The sequence below is a fragment of the Pteropus alecto genome, unplaced genomic scaffold (assembly GCF_000325575.1).
Source record: "Pteropus alecto unplaced genomic scaffold, ASM32557v1 scaffold6, whole genome shotgun sequence".
Lineage (NCBI taxonomy): Eukaryota > Metazoa > Chordata > Mammalia > Chiroptera > Pteropodidae > Pteropus > Pteropus alecto.
The window spans coordinates 236,357-247,512 of NW_006437738.1; the positions used below are offsets into that span (position 1 = coordinate 236,357).

At 36.9% G+C, this 11,156-nt stretch overlaps 1 protein-coding gene across 10 annotated transcripts in view; it reads left to right on the forward strand.

Moving 5' to 3' along the window:
- The window catches only part of FAM227A (family with sequence similarity 227 member A), a 53,777-nt gene extending 43,400 nt beyond the window's left edge, over positions 1-10,377 (forward strand). For all 10 annotated transcript variants that reach the window (XM_025048860.1, XM_025048862.1, XM_025048863.1 and 7 more), the window contains 2 exons: positions 7,600-7,722; positions 10,122-10,377. In XM_025048860.1, coding sequence (XP_024904628.1) covers positions 7,600-7,722; positions 10,122-10,203 — 205 coding nt within the window. In that variant the 3' untranslated portion in view covers positions 10,204-10,377. The remainder of the gene's footprint in view (positions 1-7,599; positions 7,723-10,121) is intronic.
- Positions 10,378-11,156: the final 779 nt, after the last annotated feature.

The following is an 11,156-nucleotide window of genomic DNA, read 5'->3' on the forward strand; positions in this document are numbered from 1 at the left end:
TCAGAGAGAAAAAGGGCCACGGGCAGCCCCAAGCCTATGTCCTTATATCATATGACATAAAAGGAAGAGAGACACCCTCTCCCAGACTCCATACACCAGACCTCATAAAAGTCTCTGATTGCTTCGTTTGGGTCATGGCCCCACCCATCCTGTCTGGACCAACACTGTGTTCTGGAAGAAGCAATGCCGTGATTAGCCAGGCCTGACTGTCCCTGCGGCCTGAGAGAATAAGGCACAGTCAATGCCATGGGGTAGAATGGGTGAGATGCCATCAGACACAGACAACATGCCCACTTTATTTTATTTATAGCCCATCAGAACCCTAAATAACGTCACTTCCATTTTACTGAATAGAAAACTGAGGCACAGAGATGCCAAGTAAGCATTGGCTAAAGACCCACTGTGCCAGCTACTAAGGACACAAAGACATAAATAAGTGAAAGTTCCTGCAGTCTAGACGGAGGAAAAAGATATGTAAATAGGTAACATGCAACAAGTTGCATAGGTCCTAAGAGAGGACTTCAAAAGGGAACACAGTAGGAAGTGTGTTCCAGTTCCAGTTCGGTTCCATTTTGTAGGGAAGGGGGAGGGGAAGAATGGGTTGACATTCTAGTCAGAGAATAGCTCAAGCCAATCTGCAGAGGTAAAAGTTACCAGCCCGCCACTGGGTCTGGCTGGTCAGAGAGTGAGGAAGAGTTGCGGAGAGAATGGAGGGGCATCAGGGGGTCTTACGTCCCACGTCTGATTCTGTCGTCCTGTAGCCCATTGACAGCCATCCAAGAGTCTACTCTACAGAAATTACAATATTCCACTCTGGAACTTACATTATATATTTCTTGATTTTTTTTTCCCCTTTTTAAGACATTATCTGTTGATAATTTTTTCAGATTGTTAAAACCTATCAAAAACTAAGCAGGATTACTTTCCATATTCTCAAGTATATCATATATATTCTGTGTATATTCTGTTAGATAATGTGATCGTAACAGGGACAAATGCAGTTTGCTGCTTATTCTTTTTCTCTTCATTGCAAGCAGATACATACTCTAAAGAGTTAATAAAAAGTTGTGGCAGAGGATCCTAAAAGTGAGAATACACACTATTAATTTCTTCTTTTTTTTTAAATCTTGGAGTTCTTCTCAGGCCCTTATCCTCCCCTAGTCTGGACTGGTATGCTCTAGGTCTGCCCACAGTTATCATCTTGGGCTTTTTCCACCACCGTCCTAGGACCTCCACTTGTCAATCTTACTTTATTGAAGTCTCTGTTTCCCAGATCACTTGTCCTTCTCTTTCTTATTTTACGTCCTTATTTTGCTGGAGCATATCTTCTAGTAGCTCTTGAAGAAAAGGTACATGGGAAGTTTTTTTTAAGTCTTTACACATCTAAAATGACTTTGCTCTTGATTAATATTTGACAAATATTTTGCCGGGAGTAAAATTCTAGATTAAAAGTCTGACACCATTCTGATTCTATTGCCTCGTATGTTATATGTCACCTTTTTTTTTTTTTTTCTTTCCTGTGGAGGGTTCTAGGATATTGTCTTTCTCCCTAGTATTATGAAGTTTCCCAATTATGTGCCTTGGTATCAGTCTTTTACTTAATGGTTCATTAGGATTGAGAAGTCTTCTCAGACTGGAGACTGGTGTCATCCAATTTTGAGAATTTTTATTATTTAATAATTTCCTTCCCTTCATTTTCTGGATTATACTCATTTTTTGGACTTTCTGGACCAATTCTCTAATTTTCTTTATTCTCCTGTTGGCATCTGTATGAATTTCTGTCCTACTTTCTAGAAGAGTGTCTACATTTTCTTTTAATTTAAAAAATTAAATTAAATTTCTTTTAATTAAAAAAATTCTACTATAATATTACTAATTTCCTTGAGTGAACTCTTTCTTATTTTTTCACTGTTCCTTTTTTATAGCATCCTCTTTCATGGATGTGATATTTTCATCTATAATTGAGGATATTAATCTTTATTTTTTAAGTTTCTTCTGATCCCCATATTATTTCTATGGGTATCTTTCTTGGGTACCTTTTTATGTTTTTTGTTTATATGCTTGTTTTTGAACTCTCTCTTTCATCTTTGAGTTTTTCCTTAAATTATTAATGATCCTGGGGTGTCTTCATATTTAAGAGCAAAGCTCTAAAAAACTGGCAGTAGAAGTTAAGTATCAGAGGCATGGCTTCTTAATTGGTGGGCTCTCTCTCTCTCTCTTTTTTTTTTTTGGCAGTAAGAAAGTAAGCCAGCTTTCTCACTGACAAATGCTCCAACATCAGCATCTATGTATATTTTCTCAGAAGCAGTTTAGTTTCTTAGAAGAATCTTCCAATCCTTTGCCTATGGGGCATATGCCTGGCTCATGGCATTCTGGAAACAGAGGAGAGAAATGGAGGTAGGGATTCTGCACTTAGTAGGCAGACTTCCACTTAACTTTGTTTTCTATAAGTCTAGTATCCCCAAGCCTGGAGCCTATTTATTTCAATTTCTCCAGAAAACAAAAGCAAAACAAAATCTTCCAATTTGCATTTTATTCTCAGAACAACTCTTTGAGATAGTATATAAGTTAAGATTATATTTAGTCATATATAAAAGAAAAAATAAAAAAATAGCAGTGGCACAAATGTTGATTCTCACACATAAAAGAAGTCTGGAGGTAAACAGTGTAACCTAATATGGTACTTCTGGACCTTCAGGGACCCAGGCTTCATCATCCTAGTGCTTAGCATCCTTTCCCATGGACCCTCATAGTCCATCAAGATGGCTATTGGAGTTCAAGGTACACCATCTGTTTTTCAGACCAGCAACTCAAAGAAGGGAAGATGAGGGCTAACCTCTCTCCTTCTCCCTCCCCGCCCCCTCTCTCTCTCAAAATATTTTAGAGGACTTTTAGGTTCACAGCAAAATTAAAAGTAATGTACAGATGTTTCCATGTACCCCTTGCCCCAGCACATGCAGAGCTACACTCAACAATTATCAACAATCCTGACCAAAGTCAAACATTTGTTATAATTGATGAACCTACATTGACACATTGATGAACCTACATTGACTCATTCAAAGTCCATAGTTTACATTAGAGTTCACAATTGGTGTTGTACATTCTATGAGTTAGAGCAAATGTGTAATTACATATATCTATCATTATAATGATAATTATCCTTATAATTATTCATTTAATTATAATTAAAATTGTTGTTATAATTTTCACTGCCCTGAAAATCCTCTGTGCTCTCCCTCCATCAAACCCCTGCACAACCACTGATCTGTTTATTTTTTCCACAGTTTTGCCTTTTATATTATAGTGGTGGAATCATACAGAATCTAGCCTTCTCAGATTGGCTTCTTTCACCTAGTAATATGCACTTAAGGTTTTTCCATGTCTTTTCATGGCTTAATAGGTCATTTCTTTTTAGCATTGAGTACTATTCCATTATCTGGATGAACCACAGCTTATTTATCCATTCACCTTCTGAAGGACATCTTGGTTGCTTCCAACTTTTGACAATTATGAATAAACATATTACATTTGGTGTGCCTTTATCAAAGATCAGTTGACTACACTTATGTCTATTTCTGGGCCCTCTCTTCTGTTCCATTGATCTATTTGTCTAGTCTTTTACTGATACCACACTTTTAATTCCTGTAGCTTTATAGGAAGTCCACCAGTTTTGTTCTTCAGTGTGTTGGCTATGCTGAGTCTTTTGCCCATCCACATAAATTTTGGAATCAGTTTGTGTATATCCACAAAATAACTTGCTGGGATTTTGATTGGGAGTGAATCTATAGATCAAGTTGGGAAGAATTGACATCTTGACAATATTGAGTCTTCCTATTCATTAACATGGAATATCTCTTCATTTATTTAGTTCTTTTTGATTTCTTTCTTTTTTTCCTTTATTTAGATTTGATTTCTTTCATCAGAGTTAGGTCCTCTAGATGTTTTATTGATTTATACCCAAGTATTTCATTTTCGTGGGTGTTAATGTAAATGGTATTGTGTTTTTAATTTCAAATTTCACTTGTTCATTGCTGATATATAGAAAAGCAATTAACTTTTTTATATTAACCTTGTATCCTTCAGCTATGCTACAATCACTTACTAGTTCCAGGAGTTTTGTTTTGTTTGTCCTTTTGGATTTTCTAGATTGATGATGGTGTCATTTGTGAACAGTTTTTATTTCTTCCTTTCTAATCTATTTACATTTTATTTCCTTTTCTTGTCTTATTACATTGGCTAGGATTTCCAGTACAATGTTGAAAAGTAGTGTGGGGGCGTGCATCTTTGCCTTGTTCCTAATCTTAGTGGGAAAGCTTCAAGTTTTTCACCATTAGGTATGAAGTTAGCTGCATTTTTTTGGGAGGTAGATATTTTTTATCAAATTCAGGTAGCTCCCCCCACATCATAAATTGTTGGATTTTTAAAGTGCTTTTTCTCTATCTATTAATATGCTCATTTGATTTTTCTTCTTTATCTTGTTAATGTGATAGATTTTATTGATTTTCAAATGTTGAACCAGGCTTGCATACCTGGGACAAATCCCACTTAGTCTTGGTGTATAATTATTTATATATATATATTATATATATATTATATATTGTGTGTGTATATATATATATATATATATACACACACACAACTGATCCTATTTCTAACTGATGGCTGAGTCTTTTATTTTTGAGAAAATATATATATATATTATATATAGTTGTTTGATTCGATTTGCTAATATTTTGTTGAGGATATTTGTATGTATGGTCATTAGAGATATTAGACTACCATTTTCTTTTCCTGTACTGTCTTTGTCTGGTTTTGGTATTAGGGTAATGCTTGTCTCATAGAATGAGTTAGGACGTAGTCCCCCTGCTTCTATCCTTTGAAAAAGATTGTAGGTAATTAGTATAATTTCTTTCTTAAATGTTTGGTAGAATTCACCATTGAACTCACTTGAGCCTGGTGTTTTCTGTTTTGGAAGGTAATTAATTGTTTTATTAAATTTCTTTAATATATATATATAGGTTTAGGTTGTCTATATCTTCTTGTATGGTTTTGGCAGATTGTGTCTTTCAAGAAATTGGTCCGATTCATCTAGGTTTTACAATTTGTAGACATAGAGTTTTTCATAGTACTCTTTTATCTTTTTAATGTCCATAGGATCTATAGTGATATCCCCTCTCTCATTTCTGATATTCGTAATTTGTGTCCTCTTTCTTTTGTTCTTAGTGAGCTAGACTCTAGAGGCTTATCAATTTTATTGATATTTTCAAAGAACCAGCTTTTTCTCTGTTGATTTCCTATTTTCACTTTCATTTATTTCTACTCTAATTTTTATTATTTCTTTTATTTTGCTTACTTTGGATTAAATTTTTTGCTCTTCATTTTCTAGTTTCTTAAGATGAAAACTTAGATGATTGATTTTAGATCTTTTTTCTTTTCTACTGTATGCATATAATGCTGTAAATTTCCCTCTATGCACTGCTTTCAGCTTCCCACAAAGTTTAAAAGTTGTATTTTCATGTTTATTTAGTTCAAACTATTTTTAAATTTCTGTTGAGATCTCTTCTTTGACCAAGGTGTTATTTAGCAGTATGTTGTTTGATCTCCAAGTATTTTGGGATTTTCCAGCTATCTCTCTGTTATTGATTTCTATTTAATTCCATTTGGTTTAAGAACAGACATTTATGATTTGTATTCTTTTAAATTTGTTAAGGTATATTTTTTGGCCCAGAATATGGTCTGTTGTGGTGTTATGTTACATGTGAGCTTAAGGAGAATGTGTATTTTTCTGTCATTTGGGTGATGTCATTTATAGCTGTCAAATATATCCAGTCGATTGATGGCATTGCTGAGTTCAATTATGTCCTTACTGATTTTCTGTCTGCTAGATCTGTCCAATTATGATAAAAGTGTTGAAATCTCCAGCTATGATAGTAGATTCATGTATTTGTCCTTGCAGTTCAATCAGTTTTTGTCTCATGTGGTTTGACATCCTATTGGTAGGAGCATACATATTAAGAATATTGTCTTCTTGGAGAATTGACTTCTTTATCATTATATAATGCCCTTCTTTATCCCTGATAACTTTCCTTGCTTTAAAGTCTGCTGTGTCTGAAACGTGTATAGTTACTCCTGCTTTCTTTCTATTAGTGTTAGCAAGGTGAATTTTTCTCCATCAGTTCACCTTTAATCTATAACTCCATTCTTTTTTTAAGGGGCATTCCCAGAAGCCCCAAACAACATTTCCACAAAAAGGAAGACGGTGTTGTAACTGTATAGTCAAGTTCTATCAATGAGATAGATAGAACTTGACTATACAGTTACAACACCGTCTTCCTTTTTAAGAAAATATTATTTTAAAAGTCATTTAAAGTGCTCTTTTATATCATCATTATTATTATTTTGTAATATTATCGAGTTATAATTTACCATAAAATTTGTTCATTTTTCGGATATAATTCAATGATTTTTAAAGTAAATGTATGGAGTTTTGCAACAAATACTACATTCCAGTGTTTGGACTTTTTCATCACCCCAGAAAGGTCCCTCATGCCCATTTATAGGTAACCCCCATTACTCCCTCTGTTTTTAATAACATTCCTGGAAGTACCATACAACCTTACTACTTTATTTCAAGGGCCAGATATTAGTCACGTGGTGATATTAGTTTCAAAGGAAAGTGGGAAATGTCGTTTAAAAAAAAATCTGGGTTCATTGCCATCTTAAAGAAAACTGGCTCCATTGCTTTAAAAAAAAAAAAAACCTGGGGAGGGGATAGTGGATAATGAGTTGGTAACTAATGATCTCAATCACAGATAGATGCTATTATACTCTCTATTTTAGAAATGAAGAAACCAACACTTACTGAGTTGAGAAATTTAGCCAAGGAAACCTTCCAATCTTACACCTTCTAATTTGAATTTTCCTTTGAACCAGAAAAAGACCACAATAATTTTGATAGTAGCAGTTCAGCTTGAGACCCACCCATTTGAGCCATAGACTCTTATAGGATCAATGGTGACTCATTAACAGTCTTTCTGATATTCATCTTAGATTCTCAGAAATATAAAAAGCCAACTCAGTCCAATGTACTGATATTATTTTCCCTCAGACTTGACTACCTGCAACTACTTCTTAATCTAGCTAACCCCTAGCTGACCTTAAAACCCAGCTCAGGCATCATCTCCAGGAAGTCTTCCTTGACTTGTCTACTCAGGATACTCATTATGTGCCCTGTACTTTCTTGATCACACTCCACAGAATATAGCCTACTCTAGTTATAAATTTGTTTGTCTATCTCCGTAGATTGAAGGTTTGTCCATGAGGTCAGGAATCTTGTCCTAGATGACCTTGTTTTCCCAGGGCTTAGTCCAGTGCCTGGCACCCAGCAGGTTCTCAGTCAATGCTTAGAAAATGAATGAGGGAGTCATCGGGGTGTGTTCAGCCCTCTGCTTCAGTTGCTTGCTATTGCCAGTGTTATTGATTGATTTGTAAACTTTTTCTTTCAACACCTATCAAGATTCCAGTGAAAACTTTGAAGAATTCACACTGAATTTTTTAGCAGATCTTTGCAGATGTCTTTTTTCGTTTCTCCCACAGGAGGAGAAAGGAGGAGGAAGGGAGACAGAGTTTGAACTACTCTTCCTTCTCGCTTACAAGCTCTGATGAATTCTCTTCCTTAGGACAAGAAAACTACAGAATCCCTCATATTTCTGATTTCAGGTACAGTAGAAAAACAACAGGAGAAAAAGACTGAGAAATAGAAGTAACTATTCCCAGGATAGAGGAAAGAGGATAGTTTTTTTTTGCTTGAGTTATTGCATTTATTCATGCATTTATTCTTTTACCCATTATTTTATTTCAAATATTATAACAGTATTTATAATGTGATAATAATGATACCGTTTATTAACTGGTTACTCTGTGTCAAGCATTAAGTTACACACCTTAGCAATGTGATCTCGTTTTAACCTTCATAACAGCCGTATGAGGTAGAGGTTATCCACTGCCATTTATAGGCAGCAAGCCCAGGTCTGGAGAGGTTTCAAAAGTTCTCTGCAGTAGACACTGGGTAAATAACAGTAGCTTAGATACAGTCCCTATTTTCCAGGGCCTCACAGTCTGTAGAGAGAAGGCAGACAAGACACATCAATAAATAAATGCCTTAAGTTCCAGAGGTGCTTTTAGACAGAGGGGACAAAGAATGTAACAGCCTAGAGCCATGCAGAAACACTTTACAGAAATGGTGTCCCTTGACCCGAGTCCGGTGTTTGCCAGGCAGAAGTTAGGGGATGAGAAAAGAGGCTGGCATTCTCAGCAGGTAGAGCAGTGGAGGCAAAGCCTCAGGGGTAGGAAGTAACGTGGTGGGAGGTCAGGAAGGTATGTGCGGGGCTTCCAGAAGAGGTGAGCCTGGAGGAGAACCCTGGACAAACTTATGAAGGGATTTTCATGAAGCACTGAAAGATATTAAACAGGGAAACCATGTGGTCATATTTGGGTTTTAAAAGTCCCTACGGCAGATGGTAGTCTTCACAAAGGGAGCATATATGTGTTTTGGAGGATTTGCAAAGTCTCCCGCAAATATTTACCTCTCTCTGGAGCCCTGGCTATACCTTTTGATCAGTAGTCCCCAAGTTTTCTTGACCTTGTTTCTCAATAAAACATTTATGAGAACTCAGCCCCTAATAATATATTAATTATTCATAAATCATACATATGTATAAATAGTTCTAGACTAATATGTATACTATAAAAAAATAGGAACATAGAAATTTAAAAGGATGAGATGATAATATATAAATAGAAGTTCCAACACCTCATAATGGCCCTATCATGGATCCACCATGTGGCTAGGACGACTATTCCAGACAAGCCCCAAATGAAAACTAATCAGATAACAGAGTTAGCTTTTAGTTTCCCCCACAGGAAAAAATGAAGCGGTAGAAGGAGCTTTAACTCTAAAAAGATATGGAGCTTTGAATCTTTGCCCTTCCCCTTCTGTGACTTTAGATCAAGTTACCTAAGTTTTCTTGGCCTGTTTCCTTGGCCATAAAAAATGTGATGGTTTTTATGTATAAAATGCTAACCCATATAAAGAGCCTGGCATAGAAACTGCCAGCAATTAATAGGCATCACGTTATTTTTTCCTAAAGCTTCTTACATTCCTTAATTCAGGAAGCCTTCTAGCAGCCTGCTTGAAAGCACTGACCTAGCCCAGCCCAGGACTCCCTGGTTTTCTGGGCCCTGGGCCAGCTTGCCTCTTAGGGTAGTCCTTACCCTGCTCACTTGCCACGGGGCACTGCAATGGTGAAGCTCCAGAAAAAGCACACGTTTTTACCCACAGGGAAGAGCCTTCAAGCTCCAAAAGTTTCACATTCAGAGAGGACACAGTCTGATTCCAAAACAGTCCCCCTAGACACCTCTTTCAGAAGTCACTAAGGACTGGTGACTCCAGACTTTTCAGAGCCTGAAAAAGAGCAGACTTGCTCTTCCTACAAATACTGGAAGAGAAGTTGAGAAGTGGTCTTTGCCATTAGTTATCCCATTAAAGTCGGGGCATATTTCATTGGTTATCTCATTAAAGTCTCAGAACAGTCCTCTGAGGTGAATTTTATTTTTCCTGATTTTCCATAGAGGCAACTGAGGCTCACTTGAGTCGAGGAACCATCTCTTCATGGTCTCTTTCAAATTCTGTCTCATTATGCTGCTCTTTTGCTTAACACCTGCAGTTTCTCCTTATCCTCCTCAGGAAACTAGGGATAAAACCCAGACTTAGACATGAGGCCTTTACAAGGTGGCCCTGCCCACCTCTCCTCTCTCCTCACCCCCTACTCCCAGCCACCTCTCAAGACACACTGAGCCCCTGCAGGTGCCCTAAGAGGCCAAGCTTCTCCTGTCTCCTATGTACTTATTCCAGTTCATCTCCAGATTCTCCATGTTTGTATAAATCTCCTCTCAGTACACTCAGACACTTTACCGAGTCTATCAATTTCTCCTTCATTTCCCAGCCTTCTGACCTTCACTCTTGATGGTTGATTTCTAGGCTGTATATTGGGGATTTTCTTCTTCATTCACTTGTTTTTAAATCTGTTTCTATTTGTGTTTTTATGGTTTATCTACAGAAAAATCACCAAAAAGTTGAAACTAAAGAAGAAGAGGAAAGTATTTTTCCTTAGCCTCTTGTCTTCCATCCCACTTGGATGAATTTGTGTTCAAGAACCAGGAAAACTTTTTGGATGAAGCCTGTACATGTTGTTGGGTTTAATCTAAAACAAAAACAACAAAATAATAATACTGCGACACATCTAGTCATTTCCAGTCCATGGGACAAAGAATATTAAAAGTTCACTCCTACTTGGGCCAAAGTCAGGATTTAAATTGATGTTAAGTCACTTCATTCATGCATGCATTTATTTACTAATTCATTCATTCACTTGTTTAATAATAACACCATAGAATATATAATATTATATGTATGTAACATAGTAATAATAATCATAGGAGATACCATTTATTGAGTGCTTACCATGGTGAGTACCATGTTAAGTCCTTTTTAGACATTATCTTGGTTCACCCTCCTAGATGCCCCCGGTGATGGTACTATTACCTCTGTTTCTCCTAGGAAGACAGTGGGGCTTGGCTAGGTTGAGCAAATATTCACTAGGTGTCTTTTCTATATCAGGCCTGCTTTAGTCCTTGTGGATACAGAGGTTAACACAGACATAGTGTCTGGCCTTAAGGGGCTCACAGTCTGCAAGAGGGGGTAGGATGTATAAACCAAAAAATACATTAATGCTTTGCTAAAGATCTGTGTGGAATCCAAGAAAAACCAAATCTAGAGAGACTTCACTGAGGCTCAGAGGTACAGGGACCAGTGTGCAGAAGTTCATGCCGCTAGGCCTAGAGTCCCAGCTGGTATCATTTTGGCCTCAGGGTACAAGGGAATAACCTGTTCTGTTAAAACAATCTGGTTGGCAAAGCCAGGAAGGAAGAAATCATGCAGATGGCCTTTGCCTGAACCAAGCAAATAAATGCATTCTTGGGCCCTACATTGTCTCCCACAGATATGCATCTTTACTCAAACCCTGAGTGTAGCTCCAGGTGACTCCCTTGGAGAATATTACTCAGGTAAAGAGGTAGAGGAAGAGTGATAGGGA